The following is a 16,935-nucleotide window of genomic DNA, read 5'->3' as shown; positions in this document are numbered from 1 at the left end:
CATTTAGATATCTAAAAACTACTTTGACTAATGGCTGATTTACACAGGGTCAGTAGACAAGTCAGTCGTAGCGCCAATGTCGGCGCCGCGACTGACTTTAACTGTTTACATGAAGTAAGTAGTAGTGGTGCGTTTCTCACGATGAGCACACGTGTGTGAAGTCAGTGGGAAAAATGAATTCGCGAAAACAACTGAAACGACGATTTAATTATTTGTTGAAAAATTTATTTATTTATTTAGAATAGCATTTTTTATAAAACCGTCCAGTTCTTGAAACCACTTGACTTTTGGGACATATACGTTCCCACTAGCGCCAGATCTGGTGGATTTTTGTATCCGAGCTCTAAATAATATGTAGCCCTTATGGCTTTAATTTTATTTAATTTTTCAGTAGAAGTGAGCCCTCCGATTTGCATTTGTTGAGCCATATTCTGTAACGCTGTTGACCGCATTTCTTGCGGCAGTGACTAACCACGCACTGACTTGTCTGTTTACACGGGGTTTATTTAGCTGGCGCGGGGGTGCGCGGATGGCGGGGCGCGCCAACTGACTTTAAAATATTCGTGTCCGAATATTCAAGTCAGCGCTGACTTCAATCCACTGTACTGACTTCAAATCAGTTTACACAGGGTTTTTTTCGGGTCAGCACTGACATGCCTCGAATTTGTAGTCAGTTACTGACCCTGTGTAAATCAGCTCTAATATCCGTCACAGTACCGTAACTCAACTAGCTAAGGAATTAAACACACAAAGAGGACTTTAAAAGTGACTATTGAGAAGAATTATTTGTAATGAATATTAAATCATCATATAGGATTTTATATAGGCTTAGATATATTGATTTTGAAAAATAGAAATTGCACATTAGAGTGAATACATTCGCGTAACAATTTTCGTGCTAATAACGTTTCCCAATTTACTTATTTGCATTGTAATTCATTGGGGATAAGACCGGTTTGTTTGTTATTTAGATATGTGATCGAAATTATTAAGTAAAATTTTCTGATTGCCCAGTACCATGGAATATAATTATATGGATGTTGAAAATTAAATTGTAATAAGTTCTTGAACAGCAACAGAATTGTAGCTGCCTAAATATTTCTTTTAAACAGAGCACTTTAATTCATTGATTTTTGAAAAAAAACGTGTGTGTACTACTTACACGTGTTAGAAGTTATACTTCTTTGGCGTAGCAAGATAAAAATCTTTTCAAAAATTTTATTCTACGTTTGTAGAAAAAACTACACTAACAATAAAAAAAAAATGTTGACTATAGCTAACTTTAGGGTGTCAGTTTTTTGTGACGATGTGCGCGCGCATCGTAAAAGTTAACTCTTTTTTCTTTCCCTAATGCGCCAAAATAAGTATAACTTAAAAAAATCTGAAAACGAAACTATACAAAAATGTTTATTCTGATTATATTGAAGAGTTAAGATTACTGCCATTTATATTTTATCGGCTTGATTCCCTATATGTGTAATATAGTTGAAATATGCTGAGAAAAATTATAAAAAATAGGAATAGGAATAAAGATTTTGTTTATATTTTACTGTTGTCTGTGGTTTGTAATGCCTACATTAAATGGAAATCTGTTTTATAGACAAAATAGGAAAAAATAAAACAATTCCGATAGACAGTCGACATACTTCTGTATTTTTTTTCATTCATTCATTCCTAGTATGGTTCCCCATTGTTCCCCGAAACAATTATTGTAATGCCATGAATAGAACCAAGGCAGTAGAAAATTATGAAAATGTAAAATAAATTTTACCGTCTAAAACCTACCTTGGGTATAAAAATAAGCGCCATACTGAGGAAGCAGCAAAAAACAATCGCGAGGGAGACGAAAGCGAAGGCTGCGTCCTGTTGGCTTGCTATCACCAAAGTGACTGGTGCGGTGATGAGGCAAAGTACCACCACATTGTAGATACTCATGCCCACATATCGGGAATCGTTGATGGACCGCACTTTGACTGAACGCGTCTCATACGCTAGGAACAACCCGAACACAAGCACGAGACCTTTGTACCCATACATTACACCTGTAAAAAAATTTAAAGACAGTTATTAATAACTAGTAGACTTGGCCAAGCGTTGCTGTGGCTAAGATTTTTGTTATAAGATGTTTGTACGAATAAAGAGCCTTTTCTAGCAGTGGTATTCTAATAAAAAAATAATAATAAAGGACGCTTATTGTGACGTAACTATAAAAGATAGAGACATGCTGTCGCGACATTTTTTATAGATAGTGATGTGTCCTGAAAAATTGTTATACATCATTTTGTTCTATCATTAATAGTTTTCGCAGCGCACACGATTGAAGGAAGTTTTTTGTTTATTTTTTTACATCTTGGGTTAGATTATTCAAGTTTTAGTCAGCATCCCTAATTTTTTTGAAAATGAAACCTAGTCTATGTCACTCGGGAATAGTGTAGTGTAGAAATTTTGAAATCGGTCCAGTAGTTTCGGAGCCTATTCATTTCAAACAAACAAAAAATCAAACCTTTCTTCTTTATAATATTAGTATAGAGAACCTGGAAAAGTGGACGAGGGAAATTGTATCGTATATGTTGATCTGGAAATTTCTACCATGCTCAAACATTATTACTTTAATCTAGTCGGTTTCATTGAAATCAGAAGTTATATCTTGACACTGTTTTAACGTAATAATCTGTTTACCATTGATTGTCATCGTATAGGTGTTGTAATTTTCAACATTTTACATATATTAGACTCTATGTAACAGTGAGAACTATTGTTTGGCACTGTTAAGAATATTTTTAAAGTTTCATACGAACAATACTTCGTAAAAACCTGCAAGTAGCAAAACCGAGTCACGATGGCGATTCGATATTCAAATTTTCGTAATGTAATAACAACAGATAGAGAGCTGATAACTAGATAATGTTTTTCCTAGTTATAGTTTGTAATCAACGAAACGAATTATCGATTACGCTAAGTATTCGAAAACGATTGATGTTTGTGGCAAGCCCTCTAGCGTGACGTGTGTAATTAACCATCATTTGATTAAAGAGGCCTTGCTATCTTTGCTGCTAGTTAAACAGAGATGATGTGTGTAGTTTGAATTCGAGTAGTGAATACTATTAAAGTTTTCATTAACTATCTATTCTAGTAGTAGTACATATTCAACATGTTTTGTTAAAGTTGATTTTCATAGTTTATCATACCTATAGCGTGTCCACCCTCAGTTTATACTATAAAGTAATATAAATGTGGGTAGAAACAACGTAACGTTTCGTGCGCATGACCTGCCTGAGTAGGCCATACACAAGGAGTGTTTGACTCCTGCTAATCGTCTCAATAGTGTGTACTGCACGATATAAAACATAAATAATAAAGATAATACTCTAATGTTTTATCGTTTATGTACACTTTAATGACACGAATAAGTACAATTTTTCCAGCGTATACGCAAAAAATCTAACTTAGAAAGTAATTTCCTTCATTAAGTACTGGGTCTCGAATGAGTTCGCGAGTTATCTGAGACTTATTTATATTTTCACCGTGATAAAGATATTACACGGCACTAAACTTGCTTCTACCCAATTAGCTGAACTTCGTAAGCGAATTACTTTTTAACTATTAACTGAATTTGTATTTAACGTATTTTTATACGATAGGACGAAGGCAGAGTTTTAAAACTTATGTTGATCATGGGGGCCCATGATCGCCGATTCACTTCCCGCACAGATAGAATGGCGAACGCTGGCGCATTTCGTTTGATTGTAATTGGTCAACAGTATCTCTAGACCAATCACAGACTTGCGATACGATACGTCATACCGTTTGACCAATGACAACTCATACTGACGAATAAGATTTATTTACAACCTTTATACCATAAACATGGGCAAATTAATTTTACTTCTACTTTAGTTAAATTGAAAGATTATATCAGAATAAAATAATGTATTTGTTTATATTAGCATGTTAACGTCAATGGATATTTGTTAATTATGAAGAACACTCTTAATTAATAAATCAAAGAGAGATAATTTAGCTATTTGACTGGTTTTAAAACACACGCACACCATGACAACCTAGTGTTTTCATTTGAAGATTTTGCTTTACGTTTTCTGTTGGTTATTTTGGAATAAAACACAGCATTCTTAAAATATCTTTTGTTCCATTAACACATTTCTAGTGAAAAATACGAAAAGATTTTTTGCAAGGGGATGTGGTCATTCAATTTCCTTTAAGCTATATTTTGGTTTTCATCCTTTGAAGCTTTCGTGACTGTAAAAATAATATGAGAGTCTCTCAAGTGAATCTCGTGAGCTCGTTATAACTTTAGAAATATTTTTAGAATTTTAAAAAATCTGTCTTACATGTTTATCTGTAACAATCAGCAAAGGTATCTTAAAGAAACACCAGTACCATAAATATCTATTCAAAATAATCATCTTTAAATAATAACAATGGAAACAAAACACGGTTTATTATTTTTTAAACTGTAACGAATGAAGAAAATAATAAAGTTATATTGTGTTTATTATTTTAAGCAAAGTGGACCAAACGAGCGAGCAAGTGCTGAAATTGGGTCCACACTACTTACTACAACTGTGTTTATTCTTAAGCTTCGATAGTAAAACTATTTTTATTTAAAACTTTTAACTTCATATTCAGTTTACTAATAAATGGACTGTATTAACCACTAACTCTTCATTCCAGTAAGGCAATTATTCGACGTTCAACGTTGTAAAACGACATACGATGTTTCAAACTAAATTTTAATCCCATTTGTTAGCTGGAAAGCTACTGACGCTATTTATAGTTGTAGCTTTTGTGTTTAAAATTCATATTAAATCGTTGAATATTATGGACTTTAGTGAACTATGGCAGGCTTTAGGCCTGGTAATGGCAATGCTCAGTTCGATTCCAATAATTAATAGTTTCATGAATAAATCATGTAAATTGTAAGCAAATGCATTGAAACTTACGAAAGCGTGAATAATTTATTGGTTAAGTGTCTACGCGTTGAATTGTATTGTATTATCTTAAGATATCCGTCAAATAAACATTTTTTTTTAATTAATTAAAAAAAAAATGTTTATTTGACGGCTTTGTGTTCATAGTCATGTAGTTTATCTTATAGATTGTGATGGGTAGGCGTTCTATATTTATTTAGACATATTTGGGGACCGACAAATGTGATCTAAGCGAATTCTTTTCAAACATTGTCTATTTCTCATGTATTGAAACGCGATATAAAGTGTAAAAAATTGCACGAAATGATTGGATATACTAATATGAATCTGGAATTTGAATGTCTTTTTATATGAAACTTGACAGACGTTTGACCTGTAAGTGACGGCTCCTTCACACGGCAGTCCAGTTTTTTACAGGATCCCGTTTGATGGCGAATGTGTTTATATGCTAGCGTTCAAACGAGCATCCTGCATGCGGGATCCTGCAAAAAACCGATCCGATCGAATTGTGCCATTCGGTTTTGTCACTAGAAACTGGATCCCTAGTCCAGTAAAAAGCGGGATCCCGTGTGATTAACACATACATTTCAATAGCAGTGTTCACACGGCTTCCTGCGTGCGGACACTGTTTTTTGCGGGACAGTGGAGTGGGGGCAGCCCCCGCCACTTTAGAAAATTTTTGACTCATCTCTCCTCAAACCGCTCATAAGATTCTGAAAAATACCCAAATTCGAGCGTTGTGTCAGAATAGGATAAACCCAGAATCTTCTATTTCGCTGCCGACGCCGATAATACCAATAGAAAATTAGAAAAGTATTGACGTCCGTTTCACCTGATAACCGGCGTAGGAATGGTAAAAAACCAGGATGCAACCGTGTTCAAACGGCAGTCTAGTTTTGCGGGACCAGCTTTACTGAATCCTGCAAAACTGAACTGCCATGTGAACACAGCGTCCAGTTTAGCAGGATACCGTAAAAACCGACCCTGCAAAACTAGACTGCCGTGTGAAAGGGCCGTGAGAGTGCTAATTAACGGCCGCTTAAATGAACCCATATCAAACTGTCTAGGGAAGATGAAATGGGGCAAGGAGTTCCAATCCTTTGCTATTTTTACAAGATATGACGATTAGAATCGTGCACTTGGGGATGTCGGAACGGACGGAATCAGGTGGTTTAATTCCATTGAGCATTCTCCGGACTGCAGTCTTTAGAAGAATTATAGGTCGGGAACTGAACGGCGATGATCAAGACTTTAGGGTTGACATTCAACGAGTGAATTGGCCCAGAGATGACTGTAGTACTTCACACACGAACGGACTTCAGCTTGATAAAGTAAGAAGCTGTTCTGAAGTTAAGAAATGTCGGACTTTTGCCAAAATACTTAACTTTTTGCTTGCCACCTGGGCCTTAGAGTATTTAAAACGCCTAAAGCAGAGATCGGCCGAAAGGGTAACGCCAAGCAACTCCGTCAGAGTTTCCGACGGTCAGCTATTTCCAAAGTAACACTCCGAAAGTTTGGACTGAATCCAAAAGAACTCTTTTTACAACTCATAAGACAGGCCTAGGTTTTATTTGTCTTAAATTGAACTAGATTCACATCACCCCAATCCGAAACCTTCTTTAAGGTCTAATTTAGACGTTCAACTATATAAATAAACATAATAATATAAAAAATCCAATATTTAATTCACATAAAATATGCGTTGGCATAAATAAGGTGTTTCAGATTATGATAATACAGATAACTTCACAAACAGCTCTTTGAAAGAAAAGTTGAAATATACGACTTAGTATAATCTTGCTTTGAAAAGGCTACGGAAGTTCGTAGCCTCGTAGCTGCGGTAGGAATAAAACGCATGTATTATATATATATGCGATAATCTAATGAGTACAAATTGTTTTAAAAGTAATGTACTGGAGAGCATTCTAGATATTTCATTGATGAATGAGTTAAGGAATGTTTTATCTCGTACATTAACTTACACTTGATTGAGGATATCATATCAGAATAAACATTTCAAACCTATTTGCGAACATGTAGAACCTAAGCAATTTTTGTTTTATTCCAACAAGGATATTTTAATTTCTACTTTTAAATTCGTCATCTTATGATGAAAGTTACTGCTTAGTTTCTGTTTTAAAATATATTAGGGCTGTCAAACGTTCCTTAAAAAATATGTAAGTACGGCTCTATGCCCACTATGATAATCAAGGGGTAACAAGCCATAGGATTCCTGTTAAATTATTTACACTCACCAAGCCAGACGGCATTATGTTCGCTCTCGCAATGCTCCAGCTCGGGTCGTATGTGAACATCGTCATCATTATGGTAAGGTGCTTCAAGTGGAAATATTTCCACCCGCCGCTGCAGGGGGTCCCGTATCTGCCACGCGGTTAGTATTGCGACGTCCACTATTAGGAGACCCCCGACCATTGTGTATAATTTCCAACCGTGCATACGTTTCTGAAAGGGAAGTATTATAAAGACTTGAATATTTCGATCTTGATATTCGTAGAACCGATTTCTCTTCGTATTATTTTTTTAATTGCTTATTAACGTAAAACTTAAGTAATCCTTTAAAAATCTTTAAAAAAGGAGGTTGAGTTAAATGTGTAACAAATCAATGATTATATACGAAATTATACATTTTACGAACTCTTTAGTGGCTATTTACATTAAATCAAATACTTTTTTGTTGTTGGTCATAACTAAAATATTTCTAACTATAAAATATAATACATTGAAATATGAAAATATAATCAAGCTTAGTTACATAAGAAAAAGAAAAGCTGGGAAAAGGAAAGAGCACCAAATATATCTATCGCCAAATTATGTTAAAAAAGAGAGAAAAGAGTTTATCATTCTCTCTTTAAAAATATGCTTTTACGTGTACCCTTTTCTTAAAACCAAAATATTTTTTAAATAAATAATTGTTTGAAATAAACGGCAGAACTTATAGAGTTATAAATATTTCGGTCTAATTAAAACCGTTTAAATGGGTCATGTCATTTAAATAGTACGTATAGAATATTTCAAGAAACGATTCTGTTTGTGGCCGCGTTTTAAATAAATAATGAGCTGGTTTTGTCATGCAAAGGTGAATATTTAAGTTTAAATTGGGGAAATTTTAAATAGAATTTGACGTCACTATTTTGGGTCATTGATATCGAGAAATTATAACGATATTTAATAAGTTTGTATTTACGCCAGGAAAGCATACTATATGCTCGAATTTTCCTAGAAATGATAATCTAATTACTTTTTGTGTTATTTAGATTATCATTTTACAAAGAGCAGTATTGGCTTAGCTTGAGCATGTGACACTCATCCCTAAGGTTGTAGGTTCAAACCCCGGCTATGCACAAATGGACTTTTCTATGTGCGCATTTAAGACTCCTTAAATGCGCAATCCTTAGCAAGTAAAAGTAGACGGCGTATGTCGACAGATGGCTGATCACCCACTTGCCTATTGCTAAAAACAAATGATCGCGAAACAGATATAGAAATCTGAGGGCAAGACCAAGGGTTGTATCGCACTGTTTTTTTCTACTAAGGTCCTATTTTCTCCTTCTGGTTAAGAAATATATTTTTTTATTCTAGTCAGAACTATGCATCGGACGCCAGCGTGTTCCTTGGGTTTGAATCCGACCTTATTGTTCTAGTTGAAAGGTATACAACGACAACGCAGGAATATCTCCGAAATTCCCAACTTGGGATTTCAAACACTGTACAAATTAATTCTGCGCAAATAAATGTTCTACATTTAAAAATACTATATAGACAGTGTGAATTATCGCATTATATCTTTCACTCTTAAACCCAGGCTAAAGATACTCCTTGTACTAGGTACAAAATAATCCCCTTTTACAAAACCCATACATTACTAATCCTGCTTTACAATAGGTTAAGCTTAAAATATATTTCCTAAGTAATCCGTTCTTATCGCAAAACAGTATATCGTATATATTCTATCGGATATTGTCTTGATTTACGCAGAGTCAGGATCGTAATCCAGGGTCCTATGGAGTTATTGTAACTAGATTATAAAAACATTTCACTAACTGTAATGTTTAGAAGTTTAAAAACCAGTGAGTGCATATACTCCAAACGCTAGGAAGCTCACGAATATTAGTCATTTGATAATTGGTAACCTGTTCTTTGAATTATAAAACATACAATTTACTCGTTTTCATTATGTTGCTTTTATATGTGGACCGATTAGGTCTGACCACTTCCTAGGTACTATTATTATGTATTACACTCTAATATTATTGAAATATATAAATACAATAGCGTAAAACCTAAAAAAAAATGTTTATTTAAATTTTAATAAACCTATACAAAAAATATTCTATGGCTATATTCTACATATTTTAGCGTAATGGTGATGGGTAATAATTTTTAAAATTTTACTGTTGTTCCGACCCTGTGCAACGATCGAACCGCGACTTGAATTTATTCCCCTCGTTTATCGCAACAAACGAAGCATTCTCGACACAAAAGAAAAATATGTTTCACATGTTAATCTAAGGTAAAATGAAAAATCTTTAGATTTAGAAATAGAATCGTGTTCTCAAGAAATGTAAATTATATCAAAACAATAGACAACTTCTATTGTACTTAAATATGTTTTAAAAACAAATTTGAATCATATCTTGTAAAATAATTATTCTTTTAAAAATGTAAAGGCTTCTAGATTTTTGTTTTATTTACCGGTGTTAGATGTTGATGCGGCAAATGTATACAGTCTATATATTTCTTTATTAATACGACAAATAGATGTTTAGCCAATTATTGTTTTGCTGGGAATCGAACTTAACTCCGAGTTATATAGGAACTGTGCATAATCATGCGAATACGTGCGACATTTTGCGTATATCTCACATAATTTACTCGTTCTGTTGGGTGACATTTAATAACGTGACCTGTTTTCCGTTAAAAAAGCGTAACAAAAATTCAATGAAAACATTCTCAATTTTCTCAATCGACTCTTCAACCTTCAATAGAGAACAAATTGCCGCTATAAATAAAATAAAGCTCGGAGACAATTTACTTGAAGCAATTTCGTTGGAATTCCTTTACCTAATGAACTAACCTTTGACTCAGGTTTCGGCTTTGTCGTGTGTCTGTGGACACGCCATACTTTGGTAAACATGGCGCCGTAAGCCATAGAGAAGCCCATAGCTAGGAGCCAAGCTCTGGCTGCGCATAGACCAGAGAAGTGATTTGGTTGAACCCATCTTCCGTCCACGCCTAGTGCGATAGCTGACCCGAAGCAAACACAGCAGCCGCATAGCATCACTGTATTGCAGGCGGGGTGAGACCATTGAATTACCCTAAAAAGTCAATCATATATGTACTATATCAATCAAAAAGAAATAGCGAGTTTTAAACAAAAATGCATAATAATAGCCTTACTTAGGCTACTAAAAAGTAATATTATTATTACTTATTCATTAAGTAGTAAATGTTTTATAGCTGAGATACCATTAATAAAATTATACAGTTATGTTTTAAAACAATATTATTATTTATACTCGTATTTTAAACAACATAAACAGGCTTTTGATTTCCTACACACAAGGATGATTAAAAAATGGATTAACTCCAAGCCCTTTGACAGGCAAAACACGTTAACAATTATGACCATTGATTGGAAGAAAGTACAAAGGAACGTTAATTTCAAAGAAAAACTGTGATTATCATATAGGTAAGGTATCTTATATATTGCCGTATTGAATCAAGCTATAAAATTTTACGATCATAAGAGCATTTACAGATGTTTAACGATACCGGTTGTAAAATTTGGTTCGGATTTAGGGGATTGTAGATGTCAACAACTGGATTGTTAGTACATTCAATAAGGACAAAATATTCTATGATTGATTTAGATGCGAAATATGTAATAACTTTGAAAGAGGTATCAATAGGGCTGTCTGCAAGCGTTAAAGTATGAGTAGTGCAACATTGCGTGGTAGGATAAGTAATAGTGAGGTATGGGAGTCCAAAAACCACAACCCACAAAGTTAAAAGAGGACGTAATGACAAGAATACTAGAAGGATAGGGAATAAGGGAATAAGGATAATAGAATATTTCAATGAGAAACAAGTAAGATATATAAAGCAACCGTGGATGGCGCAATCGAGTTAGTAGGCCTTCTCGTACAAACCAGCCTTGCGATTCTGTAACTCACTAAGGAGGGAGCATGTAGTTTATTGTTTATCAGAATGCCAAATCATAAAATGACTGCTTCACGACTGATAGAGCGCGACCGCCGCTGCGAAAACCGCTGTGTGAGTTCGAAAAGTGAGTTACAGAATCGCAAGGCTGGACCAAATACATGACGTACTAGTCAAGAGACAAGAAAGAAGAAAGACAAGTTAAAAGTACCCATAACTGACATCCACTTTCATTCACTATGGTGAATGTCATGAAAGTGGATGAAACAAGAGAATGTTAGGACCGTAGCAAGTGGAGATCCGTGGTCTCTGCCTACCCCTTTGGGAGAAATGCGTGAAGATATAAATAAATAGTTAATCCAAGTTATTCCTTGAATGTGGTCGATGTTACAATTTTCTATACCTATATACGATTACATTCTTGTTAAATTTTACCAAATCTTAACATCACTACATCCATACCGTATCACTTTACTACATAAGATCGTCGGAGATACATGTATAAAAAAGTATTTACCGTCTTTGCCTGTGTATGATGTTGAATACAATGAGAGCTATTGCTGCCAGGATGCCAGCGATGCATAGAGCAGTCATGCATGCGAATAAAGGCAGCGACACTGTGCGTAACTCATTCACAACCACTGTGCGATCCGGTGGCACCTTTCCTCCTGCGAGAAATATTTAAATTTAGAACGGGGTTTCATATTTTTAACATATATTCCTCGTTTAAATATGAGGAGTATAAAATATCTTCCAGATGGGCAGCTTCTTCATGGAACATAAAAAAAAACAGTAGCGCTACAATCTTCTTTTTTTTTAGGTCTGGGCCTCAAATTGATGCATCTGTTTCGTGATCGTGGATGCCAGATTCCTCACAAAGTTTTTCTCGCACCGTACGAGCGAGTGTTAACATACACACACCTACAGCTACGATCACGGGTTAGTCCTATTAGTGTCATATAGTGTAGCCAATACTGCTCTTGTTAAAAACTAAACATTAGACAAGAATAGACCTATAATTTATTATAAGTATAACAAAAACCGTTGAGGCAATATAACAGTTGTATTATTTTTCAATTTCATTAGCGGTGTCAGGATCTAAAATCTCAGTAAAAATGAATAAAAAGACATAAATCTTTTGAAAAGTACGATAATTTTCTCTTCCAAAAGGCAAACAATATTTTGCAGTGTGGCTTAAAATAACGTCGAAGTAAATAACAACGAGTCCGAATATTCCCCTCGTTTTAATGGTCGGCAATTTTCGCTGAAATACGCTTAAAGTTTGAACTTTCCAATGATATTTTTCATTTATCTTTCATGTTAATCTGGCAAAAGATAAGTATTATCTCCGCTAAATTCTTTGCAACTTTTGGCAAGATAATTTAACGTTGCGTAGACAATTATGTTGATATACAATTATGCTTTTAAAATTATCCTCAAAAGTTGTAAAGCTTTCAGAAATATATCTTCACAAAGGCATAATATTTTGTTCATAATTATTTTGTTTAGTTAAGTTACTTAAATTGTATTACAAAAAATTAATAAGTGATACTATTTTACTTAAATTTGTACGTCACATGCCTCTTTAGTTAGTCTAACAAGAGTCTAAATACACAGCCAAGATAAAACGTTTCTTCCCGCGCTCATACAATGTAGCTTAATAGTAAAAGCGATGCCAATCCAACTTTTTGTATGCAAGTCTGATCTAATAATTCTCTTAATATCCGTAGCGCTGATGTTGCGACATTGGGATCACGCGGAAAAAACACGAAAAGTTCCAAATATAAATAAGATTTAAAAAAATTAAATTATTTAAACTCTAGAAAGGACAATACCATGAATAAACAGCTACGAAACAGATCCATTTGTGTAAAATATTCCACCCGTTGTTTGGAGGGAGCTAATTAAAGGAAATTCTTCATATTTTTATTTACTTAACCCATATTTCAGTTTCTGTGTTAAAAATACAAAAATGTCGAATTCGCTACGATGTACTTTAATTAAAATGTATGAAATGAAACACGACCAAAAAATTGGAGCGTATAAAAGTAACGGCACGAATCTGTCAGTAACATGTTTTCAAATTGATAGAAAAACCGATCCAAAGCTAAGTTTACCCTTTAGCCGATAAATGGAAGTAAAACCATTTGATGGGTGGTCTATTAGAAAATTTGATACAATTAGGGTGAGTTCCTTGTTGAACCAATACAGATGCCATGTCATTAGTGAAAGTCGGAAGTCATTAGTATCATGGACTTTATAGTTATAACCTCTTATTATGGCACGATAACTATTATTGGCACGAGTTATGTAACCTAAACTTAGTTACTATATAAATACATATATGTATATATATTTGCTAAGAATAAAGAGCAATTCATACCAGATGTTAATAGTTTAACTTCCACTTGTATCGAATAAATTATACAGTGTCAGTTTTGGTTGTAATAAACTGGCCTCAGATTTCATAATCTGTTTCATGATCATTGGTCAATCTACGTATAATTGGCAAATAGGTGATCAGCCTGACACAAGCCGTCGACTTTTTGCTTAGAAACACGGTTTCCTCACGATGTTTTCCTTCACCGTTCGAGCGAATGTTAAATGCGCACATAGAAAGAAAGTCCAAGCCAATAGGCCCATACTGCTCAATAAACTTTTTAGTTTTTCATAAATTATAAGATAACATTCCCGTACAATATGTCACACTCTCATATTCGTTATAGGTAACAGTTGCCACTTAGTTTTAAGAACCGATAAATAACATAGGTTACAGATTTCTGTTAGTACCTTTACCCATAAGTGTATGTTACCTAATCATGTTCTGTTCTCACCATTAAATACAGTTAACTTAGCTTCGAACAAAGTGTTGCACCAGCGCCGCCACCACACTTATCACACGTAAATATATTTTTTATTTCGGTAACAAGAACTACTAATTCCTACTTCTCATGTTGGTAGTTACTACCGTCGCAATAGTTTAGTCAGTAGTACTTGTACATGTATTCTTAATTTGTATAAAAACAAAAAACCTTCAATAAACAATAATTCAATAAACATAAATGTTATTAGTACTTAACTATTTGTAAAAATTTATTTAATGGCGTAAAAGAACATTGTATTTTGTAAGTAAGTTAGTAATAAGCTGTAGTTCTTTCTCAATAAAAAAATAAACAAAAGCTTAAATTTTGTATGAGAAATGTCAATAAAGTCAAAAATTTAAACCGTCACTTACCAACCCAGCGCTCTCGTTCGAGCCATGTGAGATTGTCAGCTTGTGTGTCATAATATCCCAGCTTCACATAATGGTTGTCATACAACTGTTCGATTTGTGTCAGCGCGATTCGATCGCCTTGTGATGAAAACGCCACTAAACCCTATATAAAACATTAACAATTTTAAGCTTTAATAGGAATGGCTAAAGTGATTTAGAACTGATAAAATATAATAAAAAGTGTGCGTGTACTTATGTACGCCCTTAAGAATATATGCTTCTTTGGCATTATTAAAAATAGTTTTTGATTGCATGCAAATAATTAATTACAATTAAATAATCAAAGACTGGAAAAGGAGTCATTATAGTCAATAAAGTTCAGTCTACATTTGAAAAATTAAATAAATAAAAACTTATTATTATTCTCTTACATTAAGTGTAACATAAATTCTATTATTATTCGAATGTTGTTTTTAAATTATGTCCAATGCCGTAGCATCTTCCGTGGGCAACTTCATTGTGTTAATTTTGTGTCACGGTGAGCGCGCATCGTAAAATTTCACTCTCATAAATTTTTCATAATGCACCAAAAGAAGTATAACTTCAATAATTCCATTTCAAATGTTAGTACATATTTACTTATTATAGCTAAATGTTAGTAGAATGTGAACCTTTTCCAGAAGTCTCTATCTATACCAATAGTCTGCTAGTATTTTCTTCCTATTTCTATCAATATCTGATATAGTTAGTTAGTTATTAATAAGGTGTCGCTTGCTTAGGCTTGCTTGTAAAATGATGTGAATGAATTGAAGTTATTTTTTTAATATAAACTAAGGCTAAGATTTTTTTTAATTGACTTATTAATAAGATACACTAACAGTGTAAAGAGAAAGCATGTTTTAAAGATCATTTTAAAGAAATTATTTGATATGTAAATGGATAATAAAATAAAAGCTTGGATAACCCTTAATTATAAAACTTTTTAAGAAAGTTAAACTGACACAATAATTATCATACTAAGGTATCAGCTGTTACAGTTAGGTAACTTATAAATAAATTTCCACACCGTTATAAATAATGAAGTAACGCGATATTTCAAGCTGTTCCTTCGAACATTTTGTTGAATAACGTTTGCTTTGCCAAGGAAATTTAATATTAATTCATTAAATAAAACTAAGTATGTATCTTTTACTCCATTTTTCTTTAAATATGGTCAAGAGTTTTGATTTGAGAAGTTTTAGAGGTAAGTTTAAGGTTTACCCTCTTCTTAAAACAACAAATAAAGGAGGTTATACTTTGACGTATTTTATAAAGTTATACTTCTTTTGGCGCGTTAGGGAAATTGTTAATATGCGCGCACACACCCTGAAGTAAGCTATAGTCAACATTTTTGTTTTTACACGCTTTATATTAGCTTCACCTGTATGTATGTATGTATGTATGAAATGAAAATGGTATGGCGAGGGGCGCTCTGTGCTATATTTTTCGTCTATCGAGCAACCCACGCTTTTTCACAATAATACCAGTATTTTATGTTCAATTCCATTTTCAGCCTAAATTAGGAATTATTTTTCACTTTTTAGTTTGATGTGCTTTAAAAGCGTGTGTTCTAGTTTTTTTAAACTATTATAAAAGATTTTTATCTTGTTACGCCAAATATGTATAACTTTTTTTATAGGATTGGAGGGGGGGGGGGGGGGGGGGAGAATCAAACGAGCCAACGGGCCGCCGAAAATGGTACGTCGCACAGGATGAGAGAGAGATGTGCATTAGACTTATAAAACAAACAACAACTTTACAACCCTTAATCTTGGTCTTAGGTGCATGCCTTAATTATTTTAATTTATAGGCATCCGGGGGTTACCCTGTCTTCATTTCGATTCTTTAAGATTAAGCGAAATTTAGCGCTAAGTATTACTGGATTTTGACACGGGAGATTGCGATAAGTCTCGGCTCTGATTATTACCCTACATGCCGGTTTCATGAGAATGATAAATCGTTTTGTGCATAGCCTGGTTTCGATGGAACACTCACTGAATCCTTATCACATTAAGCAAATTCTACCATTCATATAATTAAAAGCTACAAGGTAGCCGTACCCTTTCGCCTCATGCTAACTTTTCTACATATTACTCACCGACACGCCCAGAAATGAAGTGGAGTTTATAGCTTCGTATATATCATCGGCGATCTTTTTATTGGTGTATGTAAAATTTTTCAAGCTCAGTCCGCTTTTCTGTAGTTTCTCCATTGTTTTATTAAAAGCTGGAAAGGGGAAATTTTTATTACATTTTATCCAGTTGGGAAAAGTTTCCAACGTTATAAAATGCAAGTCACTAAACGTAAAAGTAAGTTATAGAAATCGCTATACAGCCCTGCGTTTCTGTAACTCGTTCACGACTGATTTGATAGCGACCGCCGATGCGAAAACCGCTGTGTGAGTTCGAAAAGTGAGTTACAGAATCGCAGGGCAGAATATAATACGAGAACACTGTAGGTTTGTTTTTTACCACTGATTTAAAGGGTTTTGTTAAAGTCGGGTTCGAGAAACAATTCCTTTTGGAAGGTACAGAAACCGCTTTGTCAGAAACA

The 16,935-nt window shown here is 34.0% G+C and overlaps 1 protein-coding gene across 3 annotated transcripts in view; it reads right to left on the bottom strand.

Annotated features, from left to right (window-relative positions):
• Positions 1-16,935, bottom strand: part of LOC125056083 (gamma-aminobutyric acid type B receptor subunit 1) — a 111,105-nt gene that overhangs the window by 12,339 nt on the left and 81,831 nt on the right. For all 3 annotated transcript variants that reach the window (XR_007118003.1, XM_047659018.1, XM_047659017.1), the window contains exons 8-13: positions 16,481-16,608; positions 14,365-14,506; positions 11,647-11,797; positions 10,045-10,285; positions 7,205-7,412; positions 1,786-2,042 (exon numbers count right to left, since the gene is read on the bottom strand). Coding sequence is in view for 2 of the 3 variants with exons in the window: in XM_047659018.1 (XP_047514974.1) it covers positions 1,786-2,042; positions 7,205-7,412; positions 10,045-10,285; positions 11,647-11,797; positions 14,365-14,506; positions 16,481-16,608 (1,127 nt within the window). In the remaining variant the exon portion in view is untranslated. The remainder of the gene's footprint in view (positions 1-1,785; positions 2,043-7,204; positions 7,413-10,044; positions 10,286-11,646; positions 11,798-14,364; positions 14,507-16,480; positions 16,609-16,935) is intronic.

This window comes from Pieris napi, chromosome 14, assembly GCF_905475465.1.
Source record: "Pieris napi chromosome 14, ilPieNapi1.2, whole genome shotgun sequence".
NCBI lineage: Eukaryota > Metazoa > Arthropoda > Insecta > Lepidoptera > Pieridae > Pieris > Pieris napi.
This window is presented reverse-complemented; position numbering and strand designations above follow the sequence as displayed.